The 14,599-nt window shown below is 43.2% G+C and overlaps 1 gene segment (V, D, J or C); it reads right to left on the bottom strand.

Annotated features, from left to right (window-relative positions):
- Positions 1-8,115: 8,115 nt before the first annotated feature.
- LOC115389297 (Ig kappa-b4 chain C region-like) lies at positions 8,116-9,894 on the bottom strand. The segment is given in 2 exon segments: positions 8,116-8,617; positions 9,720-9,894. Coding segments are annotated over 2 exon segments (489 nt in total).
- Positions 9,895-14,599: the final 4,705 nt, after the last annotated feature.

Here is a 14,599-nt window from a genome sequence, read left to right as displayed (position 1 = left end):
AGATGCAGAGCACTTCGGAGTTTAAATCACCACCATCATTACCACCACAGCAAATAAAAGACATGACACACATTTCATTTTGTCTTCTTTATTTCCTACAAATAAATAAATAAATAAAGGGTTCATGTTCCAATAGTGAACATAATTCACCTGTGACCATGAACCCACCTGCAACTTGTGCTCCAGTATCTCAATTTCCAATTTCGTCTTCTTCATCTGGAGGTCCAGATACTGCTGTTCTTTAAGGGATTTCTCTATCTTGTTAAGTAAGTGGATTTTGTAGAATTTCTTTGACTGGTAACTGGGAATACATAGAGGACATTAAATTATCCAGCTGCACATGAATTGAATGAAATGAACCTCTGGTGTTTACTGAACATCCATCTCACAGTTTGATCTGTGATGTGGAAGTTGAGGGACCGTCCTGCTGCTGACCAGTCATGATCTGTTAAAAAGGATGACAATGTTGAATATTTCAGTGTCGGCTAAATGTCAAGCTCTATGTTCCACAGGAGTATTCAGAATTTTAATGGGAAGAGAACAATCAGAAACATACCTCCATATGACTTTCTGGATCCTCTGTGAAGGCAGCAGACACGGTTTCATCCTCCTCACCCTAGATAAATAACATCTTTCAGTATATTTGCGTATATTTTTCCAACCTAACATTTGGCAAAAATATTCTGAGTATTTCTTACTGACAGTTTGGTTGTAGCATGAAGGGGCTCCAACAGGCAGATAGAACCTTCACAATCTGGGCCAAAAGAAGAAAAGGACATGAAAGACAAAATAAATTTGTATCAATATCATTTATAAATATACTTGAATAATAGATAATAATATTAGATTAAATATGATTAATTATCGAACATAATATGATGTGTGACATAAAACAACTGCACAGTCCATCAGCCACTTAGTATTTATGCTACTTTACAATGTTAAACATGCTTAAAATGATGCACCTCAATGAGATTATGCTGAGGTCTTTCGAACAATGCTTTTATATTTCAGTTTTAGCTGCTGCCATGTGCGTTTCTTCCCCGCGGGATTACAACTAAATGAAATACTTTAATTGGTAACCATTCAAACAGTTTCCCTGTAATAATATTTAATATTCAATAATATTCTGACATAAAGGACTACATTTAAACTTACGCATTGACACGGGCAGCAATTTTCTGCCACGGCATCTCCTTCTCCTTCGCTGCTGCAGCGGTGTTGCATTTTTTTCAAAAAATGTGTTCCAGCTTCCACATGTCGCTCTCCGCTTCTCTGTTGCCATGGTGACTCGTCAAATCGGTGCTCCATTAATGCTGGCTTTTTATAGTTGTCGTGCACGTGCTAAATTCCAGGTGAAACTACTTGAAGTTGAGTAATCCAACTCAAATCAGCTGTTGTGTAACTGAAAACCCAGCGTTTTCCTTTTCAGAGTAGATCAACACAGAGAGGCATGGGCCGGTTACCGGTTTTAAGGTATACCATGGTATGAAAAAGTCAAGGTTTCAAAACCACTAAAATTTTCAAGTCCAGTCGCCTGCATTATAATTATAAAACTGTGCAAATCGTTGCGCTGCAGCCGGCATCAGTTCCAGGATTTGCACAGTTATAATTATAGTGAAAGGCGACTGGATTGATCAAACGCTGCCTGGTCACATGATCTGGTCACATGACCAGACAGCCGCTCGCGCTGCGCGCTCATAGCTAAGCTACTTGTTTCAAACAGAAAGTCAAACATGAAGCTCCATGTACATTATCCACCTCTAACCTGTCAGTCACCATAATCACAGTTTGTCCTCCAGTCTTCTCCTGCTACGTGAGGAGAAGCAGCGCAGCCGTCACGAAAAAAACTGTGCAAATCGTCGCGCTGCAGCCGGCATCATTGCACTACGATTCCCAGAATGCCTTGGGGACCGGTCACATGACCAGACAGCCGCTAAGCGCTGCGTGCTCGTGGAACAGAAGTCCTTGAAAGCCCTGACTTATCAATAATTACTGAGCTGGCCCGGGTATCTTATGCGAACCCAGACAGCCTGATACGGGCACCCACATTCAACGGGGGGGGGGGGGGGGCTCACAAGTAACGCCATTGGATTGTGGGGGGTACCGGGGGGGACTGCTCTCACACAGAGCGTCACAGCAGGGGGTGCAGTGCAGTGGTCACACCAAGCGCCAGAGCGGAGGAGCACCCACGTGTACGGCCACGGCGACCCCCCTGTACACTGTGCCCCAGGCGGCCGCCTAATTCGCCTATACCCAGAGCCGGCCCTGAATAATTACATTATACAAAAAAAACCTTGTGGCTTGCGCTGATTGCAGACAGCACTGAAGACAGATATTGTCGTGCGGGGCCCCCCCAAGGGGGTTTCCTACGTCGTTGTTTCATAATTGCATCGAAAATGCCCATTGTTGTCGTTTCTGTGCAGTACATGTACAGTATTAGCACTTGGGGCACAAGGTCTCTCTGGGCGCCCCTAAAAGCCGGGGCCCCAGGCAAATGCTTGGTTTGCCTGTTGGCACCCCCCGCCTCTGAAGGCACTGGAGAATTCGAAGAACATGACCCTCACAGCACGGCCGGCGGTCTCCAGGTGGGTGAGTGCCCGCTGCAGCAGGTAGATGACGGCGTCCTTCACCCCGATGTTGGGCCTGTAGGCAAACTGCAGTGGGTCCAGTGAGGAGTTCACTGTTACGACCCCCTTGGTCTGTGTTTCCTCTTCTGCTCTCCTCTCTGTTCTCCAGGTGTGCATCCCTCAGAGCATGCAAAGCAGAGTGTGTCAGTGCTCGTCCCTGAGTGGACCACCAGAGGTCTCCAGCTCCGCCCCTCGATCCTGCCATTGGTGCCTCACCACACCAATTAGGAGCCAGCAAGGATAAAAGGCCGGGAGCTGCATGCAGATGGGGGCAGACACCTGATAGGAATCACTTGTTAACGCTGTGTGTGTGTAGAGAGAGTTGCTGTGTCAGGCTTTGGCTGGTAATTTCCAGTTTGGGGGGTGCTGTTTCAGCATAAGTCTGTGGGCATTTTGTTGTTTGGGTTTTCTGGTTCTGTTATGTTTTGTCTTATTTTGAGAAGCAGCAGCGTGAGTGCTCGGTTAATTTAGAGTTTTGGGTTTCTTAGTTCTTCAGTTGTTTTGTTTTGACAGCACCTTTTGCCCACCTGGTTTGTGCCATTTTTCTTTACGTACACAAATAAATGTTTTGTTTCTTTATCCATGTTGCGTCCCTTTTCCCTACGAGCCGGGTCGTAACACTCACCACGGAGCGGAGGTGGACCAAGAGGAATCGCTACATGGTCTTCATGAGGGGGGAGGTCAGGATCACAGGTCTGTAGTGGGCCGGTTCCTTGGTGTGCGCCGTTTTGGGAACAGGGACCACACAGGAGGTCTTCTACAGGACGGGGACCGTCTCCAGGCTGAGGCTCAGGTTGTAGAGGGGGGAGAGAACCTGGCAGAGCTGGTCCAACAGGTCCTCAGCAGCCTGGGACAGATGCTGTCTGGTCCTGCAGATCTCCTCTGCTTCAGTCGCCTCAGCTCTCTCCTCACCTGATCTGATGTGGGGGGGGCGTCGCTGGAGCTGGAGACAGTGAGGGGCAACAGCAGTCTGGTGAAACTGGCTGTGGCCCAGGGAGGGGGGAGGTGTCACCTGGGCAGGGGAAGTGTGAATAGAGGGGAGGAGCAGGGTGTGAGGGAGGTGGGGGGAGAATCAAATCTGTTAAAAAAACAGTTTAAATCATCCGCCCAACGCTGTTCTCCATCGGCTGCCCCTCTGGCACTCTGCCCAAATCCAGAGATGTTCTTGAAGGGGCTGTATCATGCTTTTTTAACTAGTCTAAACCCTAGGAATTGCATTAACATGGTAATAGTTTATTTTTGGCGCTAAGGAAAAGTAATTTTGTGTGAAATAAAAGATTTTCTGGGGCTAATTCTGAAACCGGGAAGAGAAAACGCTCTGTTTCACTGAAATCCCGCCTCTCCCCATGTGGACTTTGACTGACAGCGTACTTCAACCAATCAGCGCTTCAAAACAAATACGCTGGCTAGCTTTAGCTCTTCAGCTCTAGCTTCTCTACACACAAAGACACGCGAAAACGTCTTTTCCTGTGAGAAACTCACCAAGCGCAGACCCTTCAGACTCTTGCTCCTGCTTGAGTGATGGTTAAAGTTTATCTCCGTAATCAGAGTTAGAAAAAAGCAGCAACGCTGATTGCCGAGGGCCTGCAGGAGGGGGGCTCAGCTGAGCCATCTTCTCCGTGTGACGTGAATGTGGGAAATAGAGCGTTTTCACGGGTGCGGGAGGGGCTGCCTCTCTGAGCAGCAGAAACACGAGGAAAGCTCATACACACAGGCACGAAGGAAAAAAAAATGCTTTGGGGGTGTTTTTGGTGAGTACATAACTATATAACAAGGTTAAAACACACAAAAAGTGCATTTTGCATGATACAGCCCCTTTAAGTCCTCTCCACACATCCCAAGCGTTGTTCTGGGCCAGATGCTCCTCCAGCCTCCTGCCATATTCCTTCTTGGCCCACCTGATCCTCCACTGGAGCTCATGCTGGACTCTGCTCTGCTCCTCTCTATCCCCTGAGATGAAAGTCTTTTTATTTAGGTTCAGGAGGACTTTCAGCTCAGGGGTGACCCATGGGTGGTGGATCACAGCATAATTTCTCTTGCTGATGCATATTTGAATTACCAGAGTGGACACCACACCCAATAATGAACGCTGCAAGACATGCGCACAGTTTCACTGTCCACTGTGCCTGAAGTTCAATTTTGCAAAATTGTTCAAGTTGCAGAGCCATGTAGCAGCACATAAAAAAGTGGCATTTTATTTAAAGGTAAGTGTAGTGCACTTGTCAGTGTTTTTGTGCACACTGTTCACCTGCTCATTCAAAAAAGTTACTTCATTGCTTTTTTGATTTATATGAAATAATATGTCTGTATGTTTTTGTAGGCAGACATGCCAACCCTGCAAAAATGGCGGTGTGTCATGTTCATCAAAAACTTTGATCTTGGAATGTAGGCTGCCATAATTTGATGAACTGATTGAACTGACATGATTGATGATTTGCACATTGAAATGTCATCCGTCTTGTTGTCTTTCCATTCTCATACTTGTTGCCAGAATTGCCTGATTTCAGGGCAGCACGTGTGATTTTAATTGTTTCACCCTTTTTGCCTTCTATTATAGTCATGGCAACATGTTTGGCTCTTTGGACAGATAAGTCAAAAGTCCTTCTGGCAGGTGAGGTGCCACCAGTTTTTTTGCCTGAAGTGAAAATTGGATGACATGACAGAGGTCAGTTTACATTTCTTTTGTCTCAATAATTATTTGTTGTTTTCAGTCAGTGTTATGTCAGGTTTCACAACCCCGGACAAGTTTTATGAACTGATTTTCTGACTTTTGGTTTTATCTAATGCAACATAATACTTTTAAGGTTGAAGAGAGGAAGAAAAGTTGTCAACAAACAGCTGCTCCAGTTGTGCAGGGGTGGAATCAACTGAAGAAGAGGAAGGCCTGATCTCCACTTCATGTTGTTAAATTCTGTGAGTTGACCTTTCATGTCTTGACAACAATTGACACTTTTCTTTCTTTAGACCAGTATGATGGCCCTTGTGGCTCACTGAAAGAAAGCAGCAGAATGGGTGCAGGCTAACCCACAACTGTTTTCAGCTGGGGTGGAGATGCCTGACATTTTGAACATGGACGACACATCATGCACTGAGGAGGCTGTGCAGCAACTGGCAAACTTCTTTGACGCCACCCTGGATATTGATGATGTGAAAAAAGAAGTAATTCTGGAGCCTTTTAAGTTTTTGTTGTACAACACTGAAGGTATGTGTGTCTTTTGTGAAGAGATTATGGACAACACGGCGTACATGGCATACAGGGGTTATTGGCTGTCTGGATCATAAAGCTAGGTATTCAGTAATCCAATGAATTGAATACACAAGTTAATCTGTCCTTTCAGTGCATTTTGGACAACTTTGCTGAGCACCATGCCTAAGTGTGCACTCATAATGATGGTGAGTAGATCCACTTTATATGCAATTTGTCAAAATGTATCTTGTGGGCTGCGGTAATTTTACAAAACATTCACATATTAGCGTACTGTGCTGTGAAGTGATTGCTGTTGCTGTCCATGGTGCTGACCTGTGTTGGTATATCAGGCTATTTGATTTCAAAACGACATGGTCGCTGTCCGTGGTGCTGAATTCTTCTGCGAAATGATTTCAGTCTTGTGCCAAAAAGTAGTTGGCTAGTAATGCTCGTGTGGTGACAAAAGCCTTCAAAATTGATTTTCAACACACTGCTTCACATATTTAACACATTTGGTCCAAACTTCTTATTGTTCAACCATATAATCTTGATTGGATTTAAGGGACCCCCACCTGCCCTGCGCTGACCTGTTCCAAAAATTGTCCCTCCACAAAGACAAAGCAGACCTTGTGGCCTTTTTAACATGACTTCCTGTTTCAGCTTCACTGGAAGTCAACCTGCTCCCCTTTTCATGAGGCTTGGATCACAGATGTTCCTCATTTCGGTAAACTTGAACAGATCTGACATACATTTCATTGTTGTACAAATACTTTTTTTTTTTTTTTTTTACGTTTGGCTACTTCTCTTTGATTGTATGGAGGAACTACAGTTCCACAGTAAAGCTGAGAGTCCTTTACTGTGCCATGAGCACAAAAAGTTTGGGAAACTATGCTATACTGATTTGAAGTAAACATAAAGTAATCCAAAAACATATAGAATACATTACTTGAGTGATCCAAGGGAAGAAATTGCAGATTTCATTTTAGGACATGTAATCTGCAGGGGAATACATTTTAAAAGTAACCCTCCCAACACTGATAAAGGGGTACATGTTGTTAGAAGTCCCAGTGGTGTACAGAGAGACAGAAGGGCTGCAGTGGACTGCTAATGATTCACTGTATAGTTTATACCCAGATGTGAAATGGAAGAATGCTGGATTCATATGGTGTGTCCATGTGACGATTATGTTTATATTGGAGGACATACTTCCTTTTTTTAACCAGCCAAAAACACACTATTAAGAGCATTATCTGAGTGTGTGTGTGTGTGTGTGTGTGTCTGTGTGTGTGTGTGTGTGTGTGTGTGTGTGTGTGTGTGTGTGTGTGTGTGTGTGTGTGTGTCCTTGCATATAGCTGTAGGTGTGAACATGTGTGTGGGTAGAGTGGCCTGCTGAGTGACTGAGTCCTGACCTGAAAAAGTCTTTCAGTCCAGCTTTGAAACATGCAGACAGTGTATATAGATGATTAAACCTGAAGTGCTTCCTTTTTCTTTTCATGTTTATTCCAGATTTATTTTTCTTTATCTATCTATCTATCTATCTATCTATCTATCTATCTATCTATCTATCTATCTGAAGAAGCAAGGAACAAACTGTTGGTGCATTTATTCTGAAAATGTCCTCAACAATAGTCTCAAGTGACTTTCACAAAGAAATGTAAAATACACACAAAATGCAAAAAGTGACTCTCACTTGTGAACATAGTACCAAGCAACGTTCACACAAATGTTATTGTTGAGTTTAACTTTAAAATTAAAAGGTTCTTGATGTTTCTCAGGAACCTGGAATATTGTTGAATAACATTAAGGACTGGGTTTATTATTTTCTGTTTGAATACAGAACAAGGAATTTTAAATGCCACTGTCGTCTTTCAGAGTATTTATTAACCTGATATCAACTGGGAAGAGACAAAAGCTTCACTATCATTAAATACAAGAAGCAGTAATGAAATCAGCCTGGATACTTATGATGTTGTTTTTAACTTTATACAATTCACACTCATCTATCTGAGACTCAGTCACCATTTGGAGTTTTGCTCACACTTCAGAGCAACTAATTTAATCTTACAATCATCTGAATCAGCATTTATTTATTTAAAGAAAAGGGAAGGACACTTCATTGTCATGAATGAAGGACACAGCTTCCTCTGACTGACTGTGTGTTTTGAGTCGGTTTGATATGAAAGTAATTCAGCAACAAGAGGTGGAACACTGAGAATATCTATCAAGAGACATTTCTGCTCCAAACAAGGTGTTATGATGATTTGATTGCTGGAAAAAAACTCATCCAAGACCAAAGAGTTGACATGAAAAGAGAGTTTATTTTGTCAAAGCTGGAAGAAAATCATGATGAAAGAAGATGAATATTGATGAAGAGAGTTTGGTTTGATGATAGAAGAAAGTGAAAGAGAGTGAATGACAGAGGTGAGATGAGTGTGAGAGTCAAAGCAGTGTGAGAGTCCCAGTGAGTCCGGTCAGGACTGGGAACACTGGTCTCTCCTCAGTGTCTCTCTGAGGGGAGTCTGGGAGCCCTGGGTGGCCTCACAGGTCACAGAGCCCACCTTCCTCCACTGGTCTGCAGGGAGCCTCAGGGTGCTGCTCCAGCTGTAGAGGCCGTCCTTCTGCAGCACCCCGGGGCTCCTGCTCTCCTCCCAGCTGCTGCTGCTGCTGCTGTCCTCCACCTTCCAGCTCAGACTCCAGCCTGAGGGGAAGCCCTTGTTGGCCAGGCACATGAGCGTGGCCTTCCCCTGCTGCAGCTCCTCTCTGGAGGGGGGCAGCACCGTCAGGGTGGGGGGCCTGTCACCTAGGAGACACCAATCAGATGAGAGGACAGGGAGCAGCCAGCTGTCAATCAAACAGCACACACCTGGACAGCTTCAGTGGGACACACATCATTTTGTCCTTCAACAAGTTGCTGCCAGATGCTTTTTCTGCTCCAGCAGTCACTCACTCACACATTGTTTCACTTCCCTTCAAGAAGCCTCTCATGCACATCAGCACAGAGAGAATCATCCAACAGTTTGACCTGCAACACCTCAAACTACACTGGAAGGAACACAAGCACATGTTTCAACCTTTACTGGCAAAGATTTGCATCAACGTCATCAGAAAGTTACACTTTATAACTTATGAGAGGAAACTTTAACAACATGAGCTTCAAATCACAAAGCTTTCAAATATTTGGTAGAACATTTTAAAAAAAAATAGTCCATAATGATTTTCTATGTATTACAACTTTTGATCATTTTCAAACTTTTTTTTTTTTTTTGTTAAGTGTACAGCACTGCGGAGAAGGTTTCTGTTGTGTAAATGTGTGATATAAAAAAACAGTTGATTGTATTGGATATTCATCAGCACAATTTAAATGTTCATGTAAAATAACAAGAACATTAAAAAATAGAAACAGAATGTAGAGACATAATAAAGCAGTAAGACAAACAATCCAGCTTTGATGAAGAGACTCTCAATAAAACTAGAAGAATAAAGCCTGCACACATAAAAACACAAACACATTTCAAACAGTGGACATGTAAACTAAAACTCAGTCCAAAGACAGACCAGTGCACCAAAACTGTCAATAAATACACAGGTCAGTCTAAAAACACATTCAACATGAGACTGGTAGAGTTAAAACAGTGTGTTACGCAGCCATCAGTCTCTGACTGAGAACATTTTAAGAGTCACAATATATATTTCTGTGACAGATAACCCTGATGAAATTTAATCCAGTACAAATTTCAAAATAACATGTTTACCTGGAACAGATCTGAGCTATACCACACGAAATCAGGGAAGATCATCAGTAAAATAATTATCATGACAAAACATAAAAACATCTTTCAAATCATGCAAAACAAGGTTTTTGATATATTTATCTGTCAGTATTAAAAGTAGAATCAACTTACTTCCAACATCCAGTCTGGTTCCTCCACCGAACGTGTACCACAGTGATACAAACTCATTGAGCCGCTGTACAAAAACCTCTGACTGTAGAGAGACACCACTCTCTGACTGTGAAACAAACAAACTCTGCAAAACTACTTTTACTTCCTGATTCAATCTCATCACAGAACAATAATTCTTTGACTGGCAATGTCTATTTAAAATGCATTTAGAGAGAATTTTTTTAAAATATATTTTCTGTTTTTAAAATTATTTCAGTAAGAAGTTGACAAAAACAATAGAAACACATGCAATGGTTTTAAAATAACATGTATATATATATATATATATATATATAAAAGAACACTACTGCCCTGAATATTCCCATAAAAGTTTGAGTCCAGAGTGAAAATGATTGATTAAAGTGATCCAAGTCCCTGTTGGAGTCAGTCAGAGCATTTCCATAGAGAGCCACTTTGCATCAGCAGCACCATGCTCCAGTGCTCTGGGAGAGTTTATAGTCCTGACAGTTGAAGACTGGATGACTGACAGCTGTCCTTCAGGACAACAGAAGACAGAGAAATCCTCCTCATCACAAACATGAGTGTGATCTGCGTCCTCATCTGGACTCTCCTCTGCTGCTGCTTCACAGGTAAAGTCCAGAGAATCCAACTCCTCTCCTCTATGAACATCCGTCCCTCTGAAATGAAGCCCACAAAACCATGAGGCTGCTTTCTCTTTCTGTCTGTGTCTCCTCAGAGTCCAGAGGCCAGGTCACAGTGACTCAGTCTGCAGCAGTCAGCTCTGCTGTGGGACAAACCGTCACCATCACATGTAGGACCAGTCAGAATGTTGGTGTTGGACGCACAAATCGGAAAGAACTCTTACAGTGGTATCAACAAAAGGATGGACAACCTCCTAAAGTCCTTATTTACTACGGCACCACTCGAGCATCAGGGATTCCAGATCGTTTTACAGGCAGTGGATCAAAGTCTAACTTCACTCTGACCATCAGTGGAGTTCAAGCTGAAGATGCTGCAGTTTATTACTGTCAGACTCAGAACAATATCAACAGTCAACAAGTGTTCACACAGTGAAAAACCGTCGTACAAAAACCTCCCTCAGTCAAACTGAACTGAAATTGAACTGACTGCTGCTCACTGATACACTTCACTGAACACACACACACACACGCACAGTCTTGTATTTCTATCCTTGTGGGGACCGTCCATTGACTCCCATTCATGTCTAGCCCCTAACCCTGACCCTTACCCTAACCCTAACCCACACCACAATAAAGCCTAACCCTAAAGAAATGTTTTTGCACTTTTACTTTTTTCAGTAACAACAACATGGTCAAGAAAACACTGTTTCTCCTACTTAGGACCGGAAAAAGGTCCCCACAAGGCACGTCGTTCCACGTTTTGCTATCCTTGTGGGGACATTTGGCCCCAACAAGGATAGAAATACGAGAACACACACACACACACACACACACACACACACACACACACAAACTTTTGTCTTTCTGTCCTGGTGGGGACCTTCCATTGACTCCCATTCATGTCGAACTCCGAACTCTCACCCTCACCCTAACCCACACCAAAACAATGCATAGCCCTAAAGAAATGTTTTTGCACTTTTACTTTTTTCAGTAACAACAACATGGTCAAGAAAACACTGTTTCTCCTACTTAGGACCGGAAAAAGGTCCCCACAAGGCACGTCGTTCCACGTTTTGCTATCCTTGTGGGGACATTTGGCCCCAACAAGGATAGAAATACGAGAACACACACACACACACACACACACACACACACACACAAACTTTTGTCTTTCTGTCCTGGTGGGGACCTTCCATTGACTCCCATTCATGTCGAACTCCGAACTCTCACCCTCACCCTAACCCACACCAAAACAATGCATAGCCCTAAAGAAATGTTTTTGCACTTTTACTTTTTTCAGTAACAACAACATGGTCAGGAAAACACTGTTTCCCCTCATGGGGTCCCAAAAAATGTCCCCACGAGGCACATCGTGCCAGTCGTGCCATCCTTGTGGGGATGAAAAAACGTGTACACACACACACACACACACACACACACGCGCACACACACACACACACACACACACACACACACACACACACACACACACACACACACACACAATATTTAGAATTATTCCACATAAAATGATCATATGAATACATTTAAATCAATCTGATCATAATTCACATGAAGTATCTTTTTTTTCTCACCTGCCAGTGATGGAGAAAGAGACTGATTCATCTTTTTGAACATTTGAACTAAAGTAGAATTAATTGCTTTGGTCTTAGTTTTTTAATGAAACTTTAGAAATCATTTTATGCAATTGATATATTTCTGGGACCCCTGAAAATATTTTATGTTCTTTCTCATCAGAGATCTGTGGTCTTGGCTTCTGGGTTTTTAAAGGTGTTTATTCTGATTCAAACTGACGTGTCAACCCTGTCTCTACAAAACTCTGTTCAAAGACAATTAAACCACATGTTGCTCAGAGAAACCTATTCTGTCTCTTAATACATGTTCATCTTCAACTAATTTTTTAAATAGAATCATAAAAATAGTCTGAAACAGATTCTTTTTTCTTTTCTGGGGTTCCATGCAGGCCTTTTCAACTTATTCTTGCTGTTAATTTACAGTTTTTTACAATTGCTTAAACACGATTTTGAAAACAGGGCTCAGAATTTCAAAACACTACACACAATTAGCACAACCACACACACAACATGGAAAACACTTCACATCCTGTGCAAAATGAAACACTATTGTAAAAACTATATGCACATTTATAAAAGCCATATTACGTTACCATATGAAACACAAACATTTCATCAGGCTTAGTTCTGTTTGAACCAGTTACACACTGCAGTGTTTAACTTAAAACACTTTTGGCAGTTCTGCTTCTGGACCTCTCAGTGAATAGATTGCTGTGAGAGAAGTACACAGAGAAAGTGCAAATATACAACATAGTAAATTCAAACACATCACGAGATCAATGCTGCAGACTTTTGAAATTATGATTTCATTTTTTTCATATAAACACATTTAGTCAACATAGAAAATCACAAGAAAACTTATCCCAACACTGTAAACCCCAAAAATAGACAAATAAAAATACTGTACTACCACTAAAGGTTAAAAATATGTGAAGAGAATAAAGAAAACAAAAAGAAATATGAGTAAATTAAATGAAATACTAAACATCTCTTCTCCTAGCAGGATCTGGCCAGAGAGTTTCATCTACATCACAGGAAATGTCTTCGTTGACAAGACAACGAGGGAAGAACCATCTAGAATGACGGATCCATTCTCTCACAGCTGCAGCGTCAGTTTGGTCACAAGCCTCTGCCATGGCCTGAATGAGGGGGTCTGAGTCTGGGGCCGGAGATCATAAACTTTCCACCGCCATGCTGAGAAAAATTCTTCGATAGGGTTTAGAAATAGAGACTGTGGTGGAAGATACAGGACTGTAAACAGTGGATGGTGCTGAAACCAGTTCTGGACCAGAGCAGAGTGGAGGAATGACACATTGTCCCAGATGACCATGCAGTGGATCTGGGGCATTTGGTTATTTACTGGGAGGAGGCTGAGCAATCTGTCCAAAAATCTGATCATTTGATCTGTGTTGTAAGGGCCCAGATTGGCCTGACGGTGGAGGAGCCCACTCAGGGAAATGGCTGCGCAAAGGGTGATGTTACCCCCACGTTGTCCTGGGATATTATAGTACAGCCCTGTAGCCAATGATGTTTCTCACCTGTTGCATTTACATAGTACTGAAACCTGGTTGGTGTGTCTACAATAAAGCAATCCTGTTTGTACACCTGATGTGAGTGTTTAATCAAATGGCTCATGGGTGTGGTGATTTATCCATCAGTGCTGTGGAATTTCAAGGAAGTGGCATCTTTATATACGTCTGTGTCTAATGTATACAAGTGTGTTTAGTGTTGTGTAAATGACTGCGAGTATTGTTCTGCAAAAAGTGTGAGGCTGACTTTGTGTTTAAAGTGGTGAAAATCTGGTCCTGTGTTTTGCTCCTTGAGTGTAAGGTATTGTGATAGGTATGTGATTCTTTTGTTTTTAGTGTTTATGCAATCATAAAAAACTGTAAATATACATGCACACCTCTCACATTGTGTCGTGACTCGGGCTGTTTTGGAGCTGATATTTACCTCCTGATGTATTTCTAACAAGCCTGTTTCTATTTCATCCCTACTGACCACCAGAGGCGGTGCTTAAAGCAGTGGAATGTTCCCTTTGCACATGCGCAGTTCGAGTATGTATACCAACAAAGTCACTTGTAACCCCTAGGTGACCCAGGAACTGCTTAAGTTCAGGGCTACACCCACCAATCTTCTCCTTTTTTCTTCTTGCGTTAAGTTTGTGTACACCTGACGGGACGAGCCTGTACGGCGTCGTGATGCACCGTCACTGGGGGCCTTGTGACCTTCGAGGTCGGAGCTGCTTTATGCCCTCCAAAGGCTGTGACGTGTTGCGGTCCTGTTCATCTGATTCTGCGGCACTGTGCATCGCCTGTGGTGAGAGATTCATTCATGCCTCCGGCAGACGGTAAGGCTGATGAATCTGCTATTCCTCATGGTGAGTGATGGGGGGAGCGGCTGTTCCGCCCGGGCTTGTTCACATGACGACCGCGGCCGTGCGGCATGGTCGGTAGTAACTTGGGGCGAAGGGACGCTGCTCGCATTCCTGGCCCGGCTTCAGGAAGCGATTTGGCTGGTATGATGCTGTGCTTCTGACTGTTGTTGAGCCGCTTTGAGCCCCCGCCGAGGCCGCTGGCTCGGCTTCTGAGTGCGCTGATGAAGATTGCTACAGCATGCAGGGTGCCCTCGCCCCGCCGCCGCA

The sequence above is a fragment of the Salarias fasciatus genome, chromosome 5, assembly GCF_902148845.1.
Source record: "Salarias fasciatus chromosome 5, fSalaFa1.1, whole genome shotgun sequence".
Taxonomy (NCBI): Eukaryota; Metazoa; Chordata; class Actinopteri; order Blenniiformes; family Blenniidae; genus Salarias; species Salarias fasciatus.
This window is presented reverse-complemented; position numbering and strand designations above follow the sequence as displayed.